General features: G+C 32.9%; 1 protein-coding gene and 1 long non-coding RNA gene across 4 annotated transcripts; one reads left to right on the plus strand and one right to left on the minus strand.

Moving 5' to 3' along the window:
* The first annotated feature begins 700 nt into the window (after nt 1–700).
* LOC142624047 (uncharacterized) lies at nt 701–3446 on the plus strand. Its single transcript, XR_012842265.1, has 4 exons — nt 701–798; nt 2770–2870; nt 2981–3037; nt 3160–3446. It is a non-coding gene; the product is annotated as an uncharacterized LOC142624047 (long non-coding RNA).
* Nucleotides 3447–9525: 6079 nt separating this feature from the next.
* On the minus strand, nt 9526–20853 carry LOC142624684 (kinesin-like protein KIN-14E). 3 transcript variants are annotated; one of them, XM_075798370.1, is made up of 25 exons: nt 20732–20853; nt 20320–20353; nt 20060–20243; nt 19626–19698; nt 19315–19446; nt 18992–19230; nt 18542–18869; nt 18299–18398; nt 18032–18213; nt 17758–17873; nt 17489–17591; nt 15901–16053; nt 15651–15797; nt 15364–15564; nt 14472–14636; nt 14297–14401; nt 14008–14148; nt 13718–13912; nt 12697–12823; nt 12381–12583; nt 12074–12256; nt 11681–11776; nt 11316–11513; nt 10803–11074; nt 9526–10037 (listed from the first exon to the last, which is right to left on the minus strand). In XM_075798370.1, exons 3-25 carry the CDS (start codon nt 20236–20238, stop codon nt 9845–9847), a joined length of 3831 nt encoding a protein of 1276 aa, XP_075654485.1. In that variant the 5' UTR covers nt 20239–20243; nt 20320–20353; nt 20732–20853; the 3' UTR covers nt 9526–9844. The 3 variants fall into 3 exon arrangements, with proteins under 3 accessions (XP_075654485.1, XP_075654483.1, XP_075654484.1); XM_075798368.1 differs by having other exon boundaries at nt 20725–20757; XM_075798369.1 differs by lacking the exon at nt 20732–20853 and adding an exon at nt 20486–20533.
* Nucleotides 20854–21322: the final 469 nt, after the last annotated feature.

A 21322-nucleotide genomic window follows, 5' to 3' on the forward strand; every position in this document is an offset into this window, starting at 1 on the left:
GTCAATCCTTAAGAGAGAGAAAGAGGTAGGAATTATAACATAGAAAATATATATACTTTTTTGGAAGAACAAACCTAGGCTTATACACAGATTTTTGAAGAGGCTGAAAAATCGAAATTAGCGCTGAGATGGTACTGCAGAAGATAAGGAAGTTTGGTTTACAGTGGTTGAATATGATTTTTTTTTTTTTTTTGTTAATAGGATTAGAAGTCATATTGATACAGAACCCTGAACTGAAATAAAATTATAAATGGATATTCCCTTGGGCTTGTCTCATATCCAATCAGATCAGATTGTGAAGCAGTGTTGTAATGTATTTTAATTTTTTAGATTGGAATATCAAAAAAGAAGAAAAGGAGCGAGGAAATCTATATAGGTATTGGAAGATTAAGTAGTAACTACCTGTAGGTGGGGATGTTGGAACGATAAGTATGGAGAGTAAGTGAGGAAGTGGAAAGTTTTTTTTTTTTTTTTTAGTGGGAAGTTTGAGGAGTTTTCTCCTGATATATATATATATATGGGTCATTCTCCCATACCCCCTCTTTTTTTAGGGGTACGGTACCCACATAAGTTTTAGCCGTTGGATTTTACTTGTTTTAATCTTAGCCGTTTATGTAATTTTAATAAGATATCGATTTACCGATCAAGTTAACATATAAAACCGAAAAGAAAAAAAAAAAACATGCGGTTCTGGTTCTGGTCTGCTTCTCTCGCATCTCATCTAATCTGATCTGAAGCAAGTTCTCCTCTCGCATCTTGACGTCTCTTCTCTCCAACTTTCATTGCTGATGTTCTTAGGTAAATCACTGAATTTATTTTTTGGCACCTTGTGTCTTTACAATCTAAAGTCTCTAAATTTCTTTTAGCATTCATTTAGGGATTTTGATTCTTAACCCTTTTCCTCTATATAAGTTGAAGTTAGGGAAAAACCTTAGTGATCTGTTTGCATGCCATGGATTCTGTCTCTTCCATCAATTGTAAATCTGAATCACAAAATATTTATAGGATTGTCTAGGTTTATTTGTGCCTCTGTGGGTTTCATTTGATTTGTTTATGATTTTTCTGTTGATTTTGTTTGATTTTTTTATGATTTTTTGGGGTTTCGTTTGATTTGTTTCTGATTTTTCTGCGAGTTTTGTTTGATTTGTTTCTGATTTTTTGTGGGTTTGTATCTACTGGTAAGGATCAGAACTGCGTTGGTTTAGTTCTGTTAAGAAATTGTTGATTTATAATACAAGTGTTGACATAAATAAAAGATTTTAGAATGGAAAAAACACAGTGGAAAGTGGAAACTATACAAAGTTCAAAAATGGGGACAAATTATAACTCAAAAGATAGGAAAACAATGTCAAATTCTCATCCTCAAATAATGGAGGTGGGATGGATGGTGAAACCATCCTCACTCTTCCATTGAATATAAAAAGAAGAAGAATACAGATAAAGATGTGGTATAGTTACTTCCAAAAGGGCACAATGCAGAAGGTTTAGAACGGCTGATGCACAGGGATCTAAATCGCCCACGAAAGAAGCCACATTGCTAGGGAAAGAATTAAAACTTAATCATCTGTTAGCCCATTGCAGCTTGCCATTTAGTAGCATCTTTTTCTATTACTCTTATGGATGTTGGAGTAATTTAAAAACTGCAACTTGAGACCAAAATTCTTTAATTGTCAATATGCCAAAACTCATGTCTTTCAATCCTGAAATCCACAAGAAACAAAATATAGAAGGATATGAGACAATTGTCTTTCTATCATTTTTATGTGAATTAGCAATAACTTTGGACTTATAAATGATAACCTAAATACATTGGGATTCAGACAACATCATTGTCCTGTTACGTGAAATATTATCCTAGCATGTTGCTTTAGGGCTGAATACTAGTGAAACAAAGGCAATTTGTTTAACGAGAGATCAAAAGAGTTGTTTTTGTCCTAACTCAAAACTGCTGAAATCCAGAACAGCTATTAGGTGTCCTGCCAAAGATCTTGCTAAAAAATCATTTTCATTGAAATATGTCTAAATATTTCCTTCATATTTCTAGAAAAGAAACGAGAGGATAAAGGGACTACAGAGGCATCTAAATCAACAATACATGGACGCAACACGAATACCACATCACATATAACTTTACAATAGTTTTCACCTTAATTTCTTAATATATATTTCAAAATTAGATGGACTAACATATATATTCTCAAACATCTATATCATACGAACTTTGATTTCCGGATCTAGTGAGTGCAAAAAATGAAAATTTTCAACCATATAATATGAAGAAGTCGATAAATGGAAAGAACCTTTATGGGAAAAAAGAAAAAAATGAAGATTTTCTCTTGATGCTCTAGTAATTAGTGGAGACCAATTTAGATTTTGAAGGAACAAGGAAATGTCACCTTACTGTTTGTCTTGAACAATGCATCTTTTCTTGGTTACGAAAAACCTCTTGAGGATAATATTGTTATGAGAAAGCATTGGTGTTCGGTTCTTCCTTGCCAAATTATTTCCCTATGCAACAATAGTTTCTTCTAGGGCACTTGATTTCCTAGAAATAACGAGATATCAAAAATAAGAAATTAGAATAAAACAAGGAACTTGGTTTCAATAATTGAGTTCGGGGACCAATAGTGTAGTTTCGTCTTCTTTATAACTATATGCTTTTTCCTTATTTGCTATCTATTATTATTATTATTTTTTGGTTACCATCAAGCATTCAACTTAGCACATAGAAAATTCCAATTTAATGAATTTATATGTTTTTTTTTATAGATGTCAAACAAAGTCTGGATTATAACTTTATGCCTTTATGGTAAGTTAAGCAACCCTAAGAATTCAAGACTACATCAAAGATGAAAGGGAATTCATGTTATGTAAGTGCAAAACCACTTTCTATACAAAGCTCTTATAATGTCTCAACTTTTGATATCCATCTTAACGGAATATTTGTGCAGGACAACTTTTGATTTCCATTATGAAGCAGGTTCTTGTGGCTCCTTCCTTGCAGAATTCTTTTTTTAATATTGGTGCACTTATACAGGTATGCCTAATAAATTTATGTTTGTTTCTTTTCTTTTTTATATTAGAAGAGAGAATTATATTAAGATTTGGTTCCATTGTTGTGGAATAATTTCTAATTACATGTCTCATTATTTGTAGGAGGACTTGTTGGAACTTTTTTGATACAAGTTGGCAGTAGAGCTGGTGCTTTCAAAGGATAATAAACAACAACGTTTTAAATTATTTAAAGCACTAAAAAATAGAGCTATTGGATTTTTTTTTTTTTTTTTTTTTTTCAGTCTCTCAAATGACAACGCATTGTTTAAGTGTGAATGTGAGTCTTTATCTATTAGCAAACAAGAGCATTGTAGACATCATCTAGATAATACACAACCTTCAATTTTGATTTTTGACATTTGTAGTTTGTACTAAGATAAAAGTGTAGGTGCGATAACATCATAGTGAAAGAGGATGCCAAATCATGCTTTCATGCACTCAAGGGAGCTTCAGATTAAATGTTATGGTCAATCTCAACACTATGTAATGATGCAAGGGTTATCAATAGAAAATTGTATTGGAGAAGAAATATTTATGGGGAATTCCACAACCTCTAAGGTTGTAGGAAAAGGAAAGGTAATATTGAAGATGACTTCAGGCAAGAAACTTACAATGAATGATGTACTGCATGTGCTAGATATTCGTAAGAATCTTGTTTCTTGCTCACTTTTGAGTAAGAATGATTTCAAATTGGTCATTGAATCTGACAAGTTTGTACTCACAAAGAATAGCATGTACGTGGGAAAAGGTTATATGAGTAATGGGCTATTCAAAATTAATATAAAGTAAATCTGGATTATTGCAAGTGTGGATTTGGTTTGTAATAATTTAAGTGTAATATTGTAGTTGTGTGATATAGAGATGCCTTATATTATATAAATAAATAAATAAATAAATAAATATATATATATATATATATATATATATATATATATATATATATATATATATATATATATATTCAGCTAGCTTGGAGTTTACATTATTACTAAACTTTCAGATGGTAAGAAACCTCTCAAAGGTTAATTATATCCCTTTTTTTAGCATGTTGTTGTTTGCTTGATTCTTTTTATAATAAACTTGTTACATATGATTTTGAACTTGATATTGTCAGTTTGAGCTAGATAAGCTAAAGTTCTTGAGTAATTGTAGTTATTTAAATAATAACTAAATATCTAAGGCTCTATGCAAAGAGATATGCTCTTACTAACATCTTTTTTTTTTTATTTTTTTTTAAGCACTAATAGTTATACCATTTAAATGCAAATATTTCAGTTGGCATTGGAGTTGCAGAATGGACAATAAAAAATTCCTACAAGTTAGAAGTTGCCCTCTTGAGAATTTAAGAATGAAATCCAGACATGGAGATGCTTTTGGTTGTCTCTTTTCCAATTGATACCATGATGGTATTTAGATATAGATGTGAATGAAACACATTGTAGCAGATATTTTTTTAAAATGAAAATTTCCTTTTTAAATGGATTTCTTTGTAGTTGTTTTGCTTATATACTTTGCAACAAGAGACCTGCTTGTAGTACATGAAAGTGAGTTACATATCAAATCAAGTTATAGATATTATGAGATAAAAATTTTCATTTATAGCTCCAAGTGCAAGTAGTTGGTCTGATTTCTTTGGATCATCTATGGTATATACAAACAGAACTAGTGAATTCTATATCTATTCATATGTGAATATGGAAAAGTGACTTCTTAGTAAACAAATTGCATCATATACAAATAAATAATCTAGGGTAAATAGAAAAAGATACCAGCAAGGGTTATGTTTTAAAGTGTTAATTATTTTAAAAAAATTAAATTAATGGTATGGGATCAACGTGAAGGCTCAAACCAGGGTATCTTGGTTAAAACTCGCTTGTTTTACCACTAAGTTATTGCCTCTAAGATGTTTAAAAATACATATACATGAAGATAATTCTATGCATGAATGTTAATTATCTTATGCTTACCACTAAGTTAAGATATATAGATCTCACAATTAAATTTGAATTAATATTTTATTAATCACCAATCAAAATTAACTTAGGATAATCTTATGCATGAATGTACATGAGAAATTTGGGATTCATGTTTGCAAAGTAGGTCACACTTCGTAGTTTTCAACTATCTTTTCTTTATATATGTCAATGTGATCTATTTCAAATGTTCAACCTTAATAATAGAAAATAAGTGTTTGCAGGGATATCAATATGACTTAGTGTGATCTATTTCATTATGCATGTTAGTGTGATCTAGGTCACACTTTGCAGTTTTCAACCATCTTTTTAGGTTTTAGAGTTATTTCGGTAATTTTTTAGGTTTTAGTAGTATTTCGGTCATTTTTTTGGTTTCAAAGGTATTTCGGTAAATTTTTTGGTTCCAAAGGTATTTTGATAATTTTCTAGGTTTTAAGGATATTTCGGTAATTTTAGAGGGGTTTAGGGGGTATTTTGGTCATTTTGGTAATTTTTTAGGTTCTAATGGTATTTTGGTCATTTTTTGAGTTTTAGGGTCATTGCAGTCATTTTTAAGATTCTAAGGGTATTTCAGTCATTTTTTAGGTTTCAAGTGCATTATAGTTGGTTTTTAGGTTCTAAGGGTATTTTAATCACTTTTTGGTTACAAGGTCATTTTAGTCATTTTTTAGGTTTCAAGGTCATTTCGGTCATTTTCTAGGTTCTAAGGGTATTTTAGTCATTTTTAAGGTTCTATGGGTAATTCTGTCATTTTTACATGTATTACGGTCATTTTTTAGGTTCTAAGGGAATTTTAATAACTTTTTAGGTTACAAAGTCATTTCGATCATTTTTTAGGTTTTAAGGTCATTTTTTTAGGTTTTAAGGGTATCTTGAACATTTTTCAGGTTTTAGGGTCATTTTAGTCATTTTATAGGTTCTAAGGGTATTTTGGTCATGTTTTTGGTTTTAAGGGTATCCTAGTAATTTGTGAGAGTTTCAGGGTATTTTGGTCGCATGTGATGTTGGTATCACCCAATGGACCATCAAATGTGAGGGACCGGGGGGGAGGGGGGAAGGAACTATTGAATGTGATAAAAGTATGGTTACATGTGATGTTGACACTGCCTAATGTAACGATGAAACTATCACTTGTAAGAAAAGAAATAAGGGTACAATTGAATGAGGTAAAAGTACAGTCATATGTGATGTTGGTACTGCCTAATGTGATAACGGAATCGTCAAATGTGACAAAAAATTAAAGTACTACCAAATGTTAGAAAAGTATGGTCAAATGTGATGTTAATATTGCCTAATATGATAAAAGAGTCATCAAATGTGGGAAAAAAAAAAAAAGGGAACCACCGAATGTGACAAAAATACAGTCACATGTGATGTTGGTACTGCATAATGTGAGAATGGTACCATCAAATGTGAGAAAAAAAATAAAGTAATCACCGAATGTGACAAAAGTACAATCATATGTGATGTTGGTACTGCACAATGTGAGTATGATACCATCAAATGTGAGAAAAAACAAGGGAGCCACCGAATGTGATGAAAGTACAATCATATGTGATGTTGTTACTGCATAATGTGAGGATGGTACCATCAAATGTGAAAAAAAAGGGAACTAACGAATGTGACAAAAGTACAGTCACATGTGATGTTAGTATTGCATAATGTGAGGATGTTACTATAAAATGTGAAAAAAATAAGGGAACCATCGAATGTGACAAAAGTACACTCAAATATGACGTTGGTACTGCATAATGTGAGGATGGTACCATAAAATGTGAGGAAAAAAATAAGGGAACTACTGAATGTAACAAAAGTACAGTTACATGTAATGTTGGTACTGCGCAATGTGAGGATGGTATTATAAAATGTGAGAAAAAAAATAAGGGAACCATCGAATGTGATAAAAGTACAGTCATATGTAATGTTCGTACTGCACAATGTGAAGATAGTACCATCAAATGTGAGAAAAAAATAAAGGAACTATCGAATGTAACAAAAATACAGTCACATGTGATATTGGTACTACACAATGTGAGAATGGTACCATCAAATGTGAGAAAAAATAAAGGAACCATCGAATGTGACAAAAGTATAATCACATGTGATGATGGTACTGCGCAATGTGAGGATAGTACCATCAAATGTGAGATGAAAAAAAATGGAACCATCGAATGTGACAAAAGTACAGTCACATGTGATGTTGGTACTGCACAATGTGAGGATGGTACTATCAAATGTGAGAAAAAATAAGGAAACTACCGAATGTGACAAAAGTACAGTTACATGTGATATTAGTACTACACAATATGAAGATGGTACCATCAAATGTGATATTTTGGTAACCTGATATAGCAGGTTGATTACTAGTGGGTACCATACCCCCCAAAAAAAAGGGGGGGTACGCTAGAATTACCCATATATATATATATATATATATATTTTTTGAAACTTTTCATTCTGTTGAATTACATTTTAACCTCATTTTAAGACTATCTAAATAAATTACAGGTATTTTTGACAATTTTTAAAGTGATAATCATCTTTTTGAGCCATCTTTAAAAGTATTTTTAACAATTTTTGAAGTGATAGCCAACTTTTTAAATTTTCTTAATATATAGATAATATAATAAAATCCCCCAAAACTTAAATTCCAGAGTTGATCGTCTAAAATATTTAGGGCCTGTTTGATAGGGTATTTTGAGCAATAGTTTTCAGTGTTTAAACAACATTATACGTATTTTTATACACTTTTTCACTTACACGTATTTCCAAAAAATACAAACAATGTTATTAGAACAACCTTACCAAACAAGTCCTAAAATTCTTTACTATTTTTACTGTGGGGAGTAAGAAGGCTCAAATGGGCATATGGGCCTTTGGGCTGTAACATGAAGGGTCAACTTGCTCTAGGATTAAACTCTATGAGTTGGCCCATACGCCGAGGGTCCGAGGATACAGCCGAAGACAAACTCCTCCTCGGAAAAGCCTTAAAGAATTCAAAGTTTCATTATGAAGGTCAAAGCACAACTCTGGAAGGACCAGTGGTTAAAAGGAGACATCCTGAATCTTCTAGATGCACTAGTATTAAAGAAAATATCAAGAAAAAAGGCTACCACCTCCTCATTAAAGGCTCTGCACCTACCTCCCTGGCCGCATTAATGGGGAGGTGACCCCTGAACAGTGAGGTGGAAACTTCTAGTCACTGTTCAAAAAGATATCAGGGAAGGAAGTATAAAAAGGGGGTAAAGGCCAAAGAAAAGGGGGATCGAGAAAAATTAAGAAAGAAATTAAGAACTTGTAATCTTAAAGGAAGGAAGAGAAATAATAAAGAAGTAGTCCTCGGCTCGAGTCCGAGGAGATCCATTGGTCATTATCATTCGTTATTTACTTGTGTTTGCTTATAAAAACCTGTGATCAAGCTCCTAGTACTTCTAACCTAGGTTTCAAGCCCACACTCTACAAATTTTATTGTTTAAGGCTCATTGGGCCTGAGCCCATAATCTTCTTTGGGTCCAGGTGCAATTGTGCACTTACGTTTACTTTCCACGAATATGAGAAAATAATAATAATAATAATTATTATTATTATTATTATTATTATTATTATTGTTATGAGATATAGAAATCCAATGAGGAGATCATGCCACGTGTCATAACAGAGGTTGAGGAGGCTACTGTAACTCCAAGGAGGTCACGCTCTCGAATGGTAAAGTCACTTCAGTGGCACGTTACCAGAAGAGGTCACAATGAAAAGAAGGAGCTTCAGGGAAGGGGCCAGTCCTGGTTGAAGGGATGGTAGCTGCCACCCCATTTAATACTTTTTACCAAACCTCCTAGCCACATTTATGTAGAGAAGATACCTGAACAGTGCTGTTTTGATTGACGCAACTCATAAGGAGTTTGATAAAGGATCTAATGAGACAAGTACTTAAGTGATAGTCTAGGCGACCAACAATTGAAGGGCCAAGATCATCCTAAAGGAGGCTATATAATGTGAGACCCTCGGAGAAAAATGACTGGAAAAAATGGTGGGAAAGAATACTGTAGCAATTTAGAATAGAAATGGTAACCAAGTCAAAAGGAATATATTCAATAACTATTCTCCTCGAACTTCGTTGAGGAGCGATTTTTTTTACATACAGTCTAATCTTCTTTATTTTCCTGTTATTATTAATCTACTATGCACGTTGATCCTTCCATTGAAGCCCAGCCTTCAAGCCCACTCTCTACAAATTCATTGTGCCGGGCTATTTAGGCCCTAGTCCTATTGCTATTTGGGCCCAAGATCCAAATCTCGCCCGTACGATAATAATAATAATAATAATAATAATAATAAAGGTCTCTAATTTAGATTTTCTATTTTTCTTTTTCTAAGAAACACCAAGTTGGTTCCTTTCATATATGCATTTGCAGTGAAATATAACGATTAACACTTCTAAAACTTTCATTTGTACCTTCATGGTTATACATTCGAATGTATATAGTGGTCTACGCATCAATTTAAGCATAAAGTTCCCATAAATTGGAGGATTTACCAAACGAGATGTAAGATACAGAAACTAAGATATTCACAATACTCAAACCTATACAACTTAAATCCTGCTAAATTAATTACAGCTCCTATAGCTTTAGTAAAATGTTGGAGAAAGATCATCAAGACTCCACAACATAGTAACTACAACAAGCAGTCAATTTACTTAGGTTGACCAATATCATCAACCTTGGCAAAGCCCTCGCTCAGGTACCTCATAACCCTGCCTATCAACTTGTCTGAAGTATTTCTTTTATGGGAAAAGTTTCATAGTATCCACAGATACATTACATCGAATGACGGCCATCTGGCCTATCTCTAACTGGTCGCTCGTCTTGAATTTCTTCAAAATCCTCGTCATCCCCTTTCCTACCAGCTTGCTCTTTCCAGTATGCCACTAACTTTTTCAATCGAGCTACCTCTTTTGATGAAACATTTTTGCTTGGATCATTCACAATTGATCGGACTCTTGATGCATACCTGAGTAAGCAAAGAGGCAAGAATTATTAGAATGAACAGATCAATAAAATGTAAGGAGAAAGAACAACACTATATCAAGGCCAGTGTCAAAATTGAAATTGAGCTAAAAATTATTGATGACCAACAATGCTATCCCATATCAATATGCCACTAGCAAAGTCGAAACTGAAATTATTAAGTTTAACCACTTACAACCATTGCAAATTATTACAAGCATCAAGAATCCATGAACTTGAATTGTAGAAAAGAATAGAAACATAAATCAGTATAATGATCAGTTCACATTGTCATTCAATAATTCCACATTTGTAAACTTGGATAGGATCTCATATGCATAAAGAATAAGAAAGTATAAAGCAAACCTTTTGCTAATGCATATTTCTATAATTTAAACAATTTTTATTTTTATTTTTTTTGAATTAGAAGAACTTCACTTAGATTAGCTGAATGTCGCAGAGCACATTGTACACTAATCCTCAATGTTAAACAAACTCCTAGGGGCAATTGACCCCACCTGCCAAAGCCAATTACCGGGTAATCCAGGCTAAGTAGTGTGTCCTAATGCCTAGGAGGCATTTCTATAATTTAAACATATTTAGTGGCTTATCACTCAATTTCAATAACAATATTTTTTTTATGTTAGGCTAAGGATACTTACAGTAGTTAGGGGAGAATGAGACTCAAAAGTGTAACTCTCAGACTTGAGCCCACCCAAACAATTAATAAAAAAGGAGTAGAAATGCTTTAAAAAGATGGAAAACATACATGAGAGAATTGTATGTCTCATCCAAGTTTGATTCAGCTGGTGATACATTTACGAACATGAGTGTTTTGGCATTACCACCAAGAGAATCACTCATCAACATTGTTAACTTGTGATTCCTGTAAGGTATGTGTTGACCACCAGAAGCCAACGCACTAATAACATCACCTAGTGCTGATAGTGATTTATTAATGCTTTGAGCTTCCTTAAGTTGATAACCAGAAGAGCCTGACTTCTTCACTCTTTCTGAACCAGCAAGATCCACAAAACTTAGCTGCATTTGAAATCAGATAATAGTCACAAATTAACAGACAAAAAATAAATCAACTCAACAAATAACCTACTCACTCTAAAACATCTAAGATCTAACAGTTAAATTCATGCTTCTTCACACTGCGTGACAAAAGAGCAAGAGAGAGTAGGTGCACAACCATGAAAATCCCCCATAGCCAAAGTGCATAAAAGCATATTTCATCATATATTTGTAGAAAAAATTCTGATTGATAATGAAATACCTTTCCTCTGGCAACAGATTGAGTTTGAAGGTTGGTACTTTCAATAACAATTGAAAGTATTAGATGAGATCTTGAACTCTCATCGTTCATCTGAGTTCCTGATGTATGTCGTTGTTCAGATCCTTTTTGAATAATGCTCTTCAATTCATCAAATGTTGAAATTGATACAACCGTCACATTTTCTACTGATACCATACCCTAACATCACAAGATATCTAACCATCAAGAGCAATTTCTGAAAGGAAGTGATTTTTTTTAAGTGATATTATCCCATTGCATAAATGATATTGTTTACCATTTAAATCGTTGAACTTCTTTATAATATTTTCTTAGAAATATAAATGGAATTGGATAATAATACTTACTTTTGAATCTTTCTTAATCTCCAATCTTAAACGTTTTGCAGATTTTGGTAAAAGAAGATCCACTAGTGTGTCTTGATATAACTCCACCATATATGCCTGCATTAAAAAAAGAATGATGTTGAGTCTAAGACAACAAGATAAATAACAAATAGCTATACAACTAATTAGGAAAATTGTCATGCAAAGAAGGAAAAGTAAGAGAGCAATAGCTACATCTTAATTTTTATGAGGGTTGTAATATTAAAACTCGTACAAAAAGTGAATACAAGATGTATCAACCAAAAACCGATGCAGCAGATTTTGAAAAAAAAAAATCATAATAAGCTGTGATAACAACTCAATATCTAGCATAAGCAACAATCGCCACTAATCATATAGATTGGGAGCAATCACCTTCAATGAAAATGAGAATTTTTTGCCATCACGCTTTATAATTTTAAATAGTTCTGCAATAGCTCGGGGAGTGAGTCCAGGATTGTTTTCTGATCCATAAATTGTAAATGTCTTTCCGGAACCGGTTTGACCGTAAGCAAATATGCACACATTATACCCGTCTACAGAAGATTGCACCAGATACTGCATTATAATAATAAAAACAAAAAGACATTTAGAAATTAGAAATTGCACTCTTTATATATTAGATAAAAGAACAAGGTCAGATCCCTAAAATTAATAAATCTTTAAATTCCATCAAACTTGCCTTTGTATCCTCAAATACATCTTCTTGGGTAGCACTGCCATCAAAGACACGATCATATATATGTTGTTTGGGTTTATCGTCTTTCCATGGATGTTCAACTGTAAACTCATCAAGCCATGTAAGTGCATATTTTCCTTTTTCACTAATCTCTTTCTCATTAAGAGGTCTTAATCGGCAGAAAACTCTAATCTTGCCCTTCATATCTGGAATGTATCAAAGGAACAATATATCGCTAATGTCATTGATAAAGAATATAGGTGTTTTCAAACTTGCATTACATTACAGAAGTTATAAAATTCTTTTTGCAAATGCAAACCTTCAATGGTATTGAAATAACGCTTTCTTAAAACTTGTTCCTCCTTATAAAGCACTTCCAACTCGGCAAGCTGAGCCCCTTGCATCTTCAAAATGGCAGCAGTTTGCTCATTCTTTCTATCTATGTCCTACATGCAAGTGGAAAGCAATTAGCAAAATATGCTCACTTTATATACACATACATGCACACACAAAAACAAGTAAACATGTACCAAATATACAATGTTACCACATGTAATAACTCCTTACAGGATCAATTTTTTTCCAAATCCAGTGCCTATCATAGATACCCAATATCAAGATAATCGAAAATTAAGAATTCCATCTTAAACATTTTACATTTTGAAAATCTACCAGATAAACGAGTTTTGGATTGGATGGTAAATGGCATTGGATTGACATGAAATTTAGCATCTAGGTTTAATAAACAATATAACTACTAACTAAGCATACCAATTTAATGCTAAACAGATGTCATTTACTATCCAACCCAAAACCTAAAAATTTAGTGAATTTTTAAGAATTTGAAAACTATACGTTTTGAAAATCTACTAGATAAATGAGTTTTGGATTGGATGGTAAATGGCACTGGATTGACATGAAAGTTAGCATCTAGGTTTAATAAACAATATAACTACTAACTAAGCACACCAATTTAATGTTGATCGGATGTCATTTACTTTCCAACCCAAAACCCATATATTTAGTGAATTTTTAAGAATTTGAAAACTATACTTTTGAATCATTTTTAAATGATAGTGTTTAGTCTTTGATATCTCGATTTTTTGTGAGCATGATGAATTTTATTCAATGATGGGTTTAACAAAATATTGATCGAATAAAATATTATTGAATAGTGCAATATTATCCAAGAATAACAGCAATTGTAATTTAAACCTCTCTCTCTCTCTCTCTATATATATATATATATAATACATGGTAAATTAAGGCTTGAACTATTGTGATGCAAATGATAAACACTGAAACAAAAAGAATGAAGGAGAAGATCATAAGTATCAAACCTCTTTCATTTCTCGCAATTCCTCTAATTCCTTTAGATTATGCTGTAATGAAGTCAAATCAGAATTTCTGATTTCAAGAGTTGACTCAACAACAGCTAACTCTTGTGTGATCCCTTCAAGCTTCTTTTCAAGTTCAAGCACTCGAAACTTTAAGGCTTTACGTTCTTGCTCAAAGTTTTTTTCAAGAAAATCCATCTGTATTTTCAATACTTTCTATGGATAAGAATTCTCAACCCTACGAAAAAAAAATACAGGTTCCTACCATCAAATTCAAGTGTTAACAGTACTACCTCATCAGCTTTTGTCTTTTCAAGTTCAGACATCCTTTGTTCCAAAGACAACTTTTCATTTTCCAGCTTCTTTATATTTTCTTCTGCTGCATGCAACTGCTCACTACAAAGCTTTAACTCATCTTGGAGCTTTTGTAACAACTGTGTTAAATACCATTAATAATCTGAATGTTATTTACCCATCACAGGAGAAATAAACTAGATTGATAAAAGGGATTATCTTGAACACATGAACTCTAATAGATACATCTCTATTGATAGCATAAAATTAAATTCCAACAAAGATTACCTTGGAATCGGCCCCTATCACGTCTTTTTTGGTATTGTTTTCTATCATAAGATTCCCTAACTTAGCCAACCTCACTTCCATGCTCCTTTTCTCCAGCAGCGCAGCCTAATTAATTTCAAAATAATTAATAGGGCTATTTAAAAACAATTAAATCCACAAGGTTAATAATACTGACCTGAAGTGCCTTATCCTTTTCATCACACCATGATCGAAGTCTGTCACGATCAGAAGTAACTTTTGCTAGGTTCTGTTTATCAGATCTCAAGGATTCATTCAATTCCTCCAATTCTTCTTGCATGCTCACTTTTTGCTTTTGTTTTTCTTGCAATTCTTGCAGCAACTAAATTAACAAACTTAACTTAAATCTCATGTGAAATTCCAAGAGAGAGATACATTAAAACTTCTTAAATTATAGGATGCATAAAAGAAATTTTTACACCGCACATGAAGCAGTCTTACCATTGACCAAAGCCTTCCTTACAAGACCTAGATGGCTTATTAGGTCATTTCTACTGTACAAAAACAATGCCTATTTGGCAAGTATGGATTTTTCAAGGAACCCCCAACTTCCAAACCAAGGAGTTCACCTTCCTATATGAGTGTTCAGTATATGTATCAGTCAATGGAAGACTGAAAGGATCCAAGCAATCTTGAAAGATTTAGTCTTAGTAATTATCTAACCTATGATTGCTTTAGACTAAATTTAGTTGGTGCAACTTTACCTATAAGTTCAAATGTGGGATCTTGAAGGGACTTCACCAATAGATTTTTTTTTAAAATTTTACTGCTAAGCCATACACACCCAGTGGGTATAAACACACAATGCCCTCCAACCAATTATGATGAGAGAAGGAAGTATCAATTGAGCTATAGCTCATTGGTGGCTTTATCAATAGATTAGAACTTCATTATGTGCCCCTGATTTCTTGTCATATGGTAGCAACTGCTATAGGCCCATTTATCCATCCTCTGGGATAAGGACCTTGGAATATGATGATGGACTAATTTATTAAATAATAATTTATTCAACTAGAGTTCAATCTGTTTGAATTTTCTTCAAGTCTTACTTCATTTGCATTCCTTTGAGATTCTTCAAGAGCTTTAGACAATTCTTGAACGCGTTTCTCATGCACTTCCTCAGTAGGAGGTTTAGGATTGTTAGGAATATCCCCATTTATTGAACTGCTGGCAGTGGATCGGGCTTTGGAGTAACGGCGCAACATGACGTCATTTATATGAGTCTGCAGAGCAACACAAATTTCTTCTCCCTAACAATGGGGAAATCACTACTTAGTCGATAACTGAAATCTAATAATGGACAACTGACGTATAAAAAAAACATAGAATATCAAACCTGCTTTGTTTCAAATTGAAAGATGTGAAGAACGCCAGCAACTCTCATCTTAAAGAAAACAGCTGTATTACTGCTTCCAAATTGCATTATGTCTCGTAACTCGGCCGAATGTAGATATTCCTTTGGAACTGGACGAAAAAAATGAACCTATAGGCAAGTGTGCAAACAAATAAACAGAGTAATTGAAAGATTGGCAATATGAAATGCCATTTTGTAATTAGTATATAAAACTTATATATTGATGACTTACCCCCCTCTTATTAATGCCTAAAATTATCCGTCCCGGCAGTAGTCCAATAGGGTCATCAATCTTACGAACACTAAAGAAAACTGAACTTCCATAAGGAAGTGTTCTCAATATTCGCAAAAATTGTTGTCTTGCATCATCTTTTGTCAAATGTTCCTAGAGAGGAAAAATGTAAATTTTTATAGAAGAATTATCACCATTAGTTTAGCATACAGTGATCACAAAATCAAAGATTGGCTGATAAGTGGCAGATAGCTAATACAACATGCATGAGCAAATAGTTAGACAACCGAAACAGAGAAAAGACTTGAAATATAATACAGCAATAGAAATAAAAGGTGTGTAGTTTTAAAAGTTTAGTTATATTTGTCCTAGGGTTAAAAAAAATTTAATTTGGTTTCTATTTAACGTATTACGGTCAATTTTCTTTAAGGACAAAATTTTATGCAACTCTGTAAATTAAAGATATTTTGGTAGTTTAGTTGAATTTAAATTTTTTAGGAGGTCCCAAGTATCTTAGGCTTTATTTTCTTTGAGTCCTAGTTAGTATTTTATTAATTATGACCATATTAGACTTTTAGTTTATTAGTCAAAATAGGACCCCTGATGCTACTAGTTCAAGAATGAATGGTCCTGCACTGGCGTTTGATAAGTAGTACCTCTATTGTATCATTTATAGAGTTTTTGCCTTTCAGTACATAATTCTTTCTTGTTGCAACTTTTTAGTCTACTTTGTGTATTGCTTCATTAAGCAGTCTCTTTTAATAAAAAGTAGGCTTAATTTTTTTTTTTTTAAAGTGTCCTAGGGTTAAAGACAATTTTTAATTTAGGTTTATATTTAACAAGTTATGGTCAACTTTGTATTCATGAAAAAATTGTTATTTCTGCAACCCTACGAATCAAGGGTATTTTGGTAGTTTAATTGAGTCTAGAATTTTCTATGAGATCCTAAGTGTCTTAGGTTTTCTTTGCCTCCTAGAGTTCTTTCTTTTTTTATAAGAAGTTAATCTTTATTAGTTATTACCTTATTAGGTTCTTTGCTTACTAGTCAAGCTGGAAGTCCTAATACTTCTAGTACAATAATAGATAGAGTTGATTAACAAAAATATTGAGTTTTTTGAATGTTGAGGCATGTTGACCTCGTGTTATTTTCTCTGTTTCCTCCTATTTTTTGTGTTCCTTCTTCCCTACAATCCCAAGTCAAGCCCTTCCTCTTACCTATTGAAACCCCTTGCACATATTTTCTCTAACAAACAGCCTAAAAAAAACCCTCACAAATCCTAGCCAATTTCAAGCCCTAATTTTTTCTTCTACAACTGTACACCTAGATCCACAAATTCTCCTAACCCACCACAAGCACAAATAGACAAATCTCCCAATTTGTCCTACATCAAAGTAGACCACATGTATTGTCAAATTCAGTTTGAAACAGCAGATGCTAACCCAATAGGAACTTACAAAAAGTAGTTATAAACACTAATTGCAAATACTTCATTATAAAATTGTGTGACAAAATGGACTTGAAACACAATTTTTCTTTGGAGCAAATAAGTTGTGGATGCATAAGAAATCTCAAAATTTTGACTCTTACCATAGAACGATAACGAGAAAGAATATCCAATTCCCATTCTCTCTTTGCTCGTGTTATTGCTATTTGTCTGGGTAGGAATCGTTCCAAAAGTGAATTCCAGTCACTACAAAATATTACTTCAACAATTAGATGTGGATAATGATTGGTAAAATTGAACTCCCCTATGATTTTAATTAATATAGAAAATGAAAGCAAGTAAAACACCATAAAAATATAAATGAAAAATAATGGGATATAATTACATAACACAAAGTGACAGAAACACTCACGTGCATGATTCAGGGGTATCAACGAATCCAATCTCAACCAAGATCTGCAATGCAGACAGCTGCGCAGCATCATCCCTTCCAACAGGATAATTGCCCAATATATAATCATGTTGCAACTGTAACAATACTCATATGTATCAAGACAACTAAAAATAGCTATTACGTCAGACATACATCAATCATTTATGAAAGTAAGGCAGTATTTTCATAATGTTAATGAAGCGGTATTGTAAACTTGAAAATGAACATCAGTTATAGATAAGAAATTTCTTACTTGAACATAGGACAGCTGCACAAACATTGGATCTGTCACAGCTTCATCTGACTCTCGGAATAGCTTTTTTTTAAATGTCAATTTGCAGTGCAAAATTTCTCCTTTACTTCGATCCTTTGCAGCCTTGAACTCCGCCAACAGATCCCCAATATATTTGTTGTCATCTAACCCAATATACTCCTCTGCATGACAACAAAGTCCAGAATAGCTGACTATTTCTGTGAATCTGACGTAAGGAAAGAATCAAAAAGTAGATAGAGTAGATACCATTTCCAGGATCAGGTGATTTAGAGCCAGCAACAACTTTACGGCATTCAAACAGACTAAAGCTAGAGTATGCTGACAATTTAATTATCCCTGCAAGTTCCTGAAGTGGATATAAGTTAATTTAACTTCTTTAAAAGTCAATAAAAAACAAGATAAGGCTTAGAACTAAACCTTTTTTTACTAACACATGCACAAGAGATACATATATTTCAGATGGACAGATAACAGAAGGCTGAAATGTACCTCTACAGCATCGGCCACTGTGGTTGCCATGTCATACGTGATTTCTTCAAAAGTTTCATCTAAGAAAAATACTATAGTTGTAAGTTTTCGACTGGTTAAAAGAGCTTCAATTTCCTCGCGCCCAGGTATTGTATGCCTGGGACCAGCTTTAACAGCTCGCTTCAAAGCATTTAGCGTATTTAATGCAAGGGCTCGAACCTCAGAATCCACATTCACACCATGGGCAACATTATGAACATACTCCGATAGATATCCACCAATGTCCTTACTAGGAGGCATGGAGGATGCACACAAATACATTAACTCCCATGCTTTGACCAAGTATTGCCTGTAAATCAAGTATGATAACAGTATTAAGCACAGAAGTGACAGTAGTGTTCCAACACTAATAACTAGATGCCCCAATAATAATAACAATCTTATAATAATGAAATCGCAGTAGAGCCATACCTATCAGGAGTATTCCTAGTTTGTTTTGATATCTGAACAAAAAGTTCGTCTCGGAGCTCTGAACGCTTCAAAGTATGCTTGTATAATTTTCCAACAAGCTCAATCTGTTCATCTAAATTTGTTGGAGTAACTCGATCAGATGAATCAACTCCCATGTACTTCAAAATTATCTGGAAAAGTTTTGTTGCTCGGCTTACTAGGTCACTATTGATTTTAAGTAATGAAGTTGGTATTGGATCCTGTAAAATTTTGTGATTTAGATCTTGATAAGCTTTTTTTAGGTGTAAAAGAAAATGGCATCGTTAAACAGAGAAAGTAATCACCTTTTGGAAACAAAGCATATCCTCAAAGGTGAATCTTTCACGAACTTGAAGGCCTACAGATTTTTTAGAGAAAAACCCACGTTTTCCAGCAGACTGAATCTGTTTCTGCATCAACCTTAAAAATCCCTCCACCTGTTGGGAGAAGAAATGAGAGATTAGAAGAGCATAATTAGCAACTAGCATAAACCTAAAAGGCAAGGAAGAATATGCTTTAATGTGGATTGAGGTGAGGGGAAACAAAAAAAAAATCTTTTGAATTGGAAGGGTTAGTTTATTTCCCCTCAAGAGGGGTAGAAGATGTATCTTCCCACCTGGAATCGACTAATCAAGGGTATAGCACCAGCAAGTTCTTCTGGAATAGCCATTGAAAGGGTTGTTGGTGTGCTGCAAGAAACAATAAATAATGGTAACTACAATTGGAAAAATTAAACTATCAAGTTAAGGACTGCAAGTGCAAATACATATATTAAAAACATAGGGAAAGAAAGGGTGGGCGTGGGCTGGGAGCAAAATTCTGAAATAATATTAGTGAAACGTTTCTGTAAGCTAAATTAGGTTATACAGTTAACAAAATTTGTTAATTGTCCTACAAAAATGGGTTAAGGTTTGACTTGGATTAGATTAAACAGTAAATAAGATAAGAAAAAAACAGAGAGACAATATTGGTGTGAGTTGTTGTGAATGAAAATCATCAGTGAACAGGTATAGGTAGAGAAGAGAAGAGAAGAGAAGAGAAGACACTTACGGGGGTGCAAAATTAGAACTATCACTGTCATAGTCATCCCCATAGCCATAGGAGACAGCAGAATTGTGCAAAGGAGTATCGTCATTGCCATTGCTAGAGCTGAAGGAAGACCTACTTGTTCCCACATTTTGATTATGGGACATTGACATTGTTGGACTCGGTTGCATATCAATCGTCATTTTCCCTTAAATCACCTCATAATAAATTAATTTAAAAAAAAAAAAAAAAAGTTAACAACAACCTCTATTCCCACAACATACATTTAACTGTTCTTCGAATCGAATCCTCAATTAACTGCAAAGAAAGATTTAAGTAAATAAATAAATAAACAGCAGAGTCAGAAAATACAGAAATAAAAATCAATCCCTTTCCAAAAATCGAAATGCGCAAACATGGAAAATGTACAGATCCAAACAACAGACACACCTTGCTTTTATACAAGTTATGGGATAAAATCATCTCTAGGTTTATAGAGACACTAGTGGTTAGTTTGGCATTGAGGAGGAGGAGGAGGTGATTTGAATCCGCATAACCAACACACTAAATACAACATAGATCATAGATCGACACAACTTAACTCAGAGAAAGGGATCGAAAAACTCACTCCAGTACGACTACAATGTAATTCAAACAGAAATAGATCTGAGCTAAAACCAAAACTTAACTACTAACCAGTTCTTCATCCAATAAGCCCAGCCCAGAGAGAAGAAGAAGAAGAAAGAAAGAAAGAAGAAGGTGGGAGTCACGAGAGTGTTCAAAATAAAATGAATATGTTCCTTCAATTCTTTCATCCACGTTCTTACTTAGACCTTTTCTTTTTTGCCAGTATTACCAAATTTTATCGAATCTGATTTTTTTTTTTTTTTAATTATTAAAATATCTATGTGATGTGATTTATAAGTTGAGTAAAGCTTCCGTTCTTATGTCACTTCGTACATTAACTTTGGAGACAAGTTAAACCATATTATGTTTAAAAAAATGGATTTTAGTAAATATGTAAGTAAGGGTACGCGACAGTATATTATTTTTTTAAAAAAAATATTAAAAATTAAAAAAATTTTGATAAATTTTGATAAATTTTTTCAAAAACAGATTTTTGCTGGACAAAAAAAATTATTATTCTTGTTAAATTGCATTTTGAATCCCTTAAATATATGAACTTTTTATATTTGATTTTGATCCTCAATTCTTTTGAGAAACAAAGACACACACATAAAAGAGAGGAAAATGAGTTTTAATTCAAAAGTACGCTACAACTCCACT

This window comes from Castanea sativa, chromosome 2 (assembly GCF_040712315.1).
Source record: "Castanea sativa cultivar Marrone di Chiusa Pesio chromosome 2, ASM4071231v1".
In the NCBI taxonomy this organism is placed as follows: Eukaryota; Viridiplantae; Streptophyta; class Magnoliopsida; order Fagales; family Fagaceae; genus Castanea; species Castanea sativa.

What these genes read in the sequence shown, in the direction of transcription:
- LOC142624684 (XM_075798369.1), bottom strand. Translation starts at nt 20,518, where the DNA reads ATGATTTTATCCCATAACTTGTATAAAAGCAAG. An exon ending in TAGGCATTAATAAGAGGGGG is followed by an intron (nt 15,798 to 15,900) that starts GTAAGTCATCAA and finishes ACTTGCCTATAG; the next exon opens with GTTCATTTTTTTCGTCCAGT. An exon ending in AATTGCGAGAAATGAAAGAG is followed by an intron (nt 12,824 to 13,717) that starts GTTTGATACTTA and finishes ACTTGCATGTAG; the next exon opens with GACATAGATAGAAAGAATGA.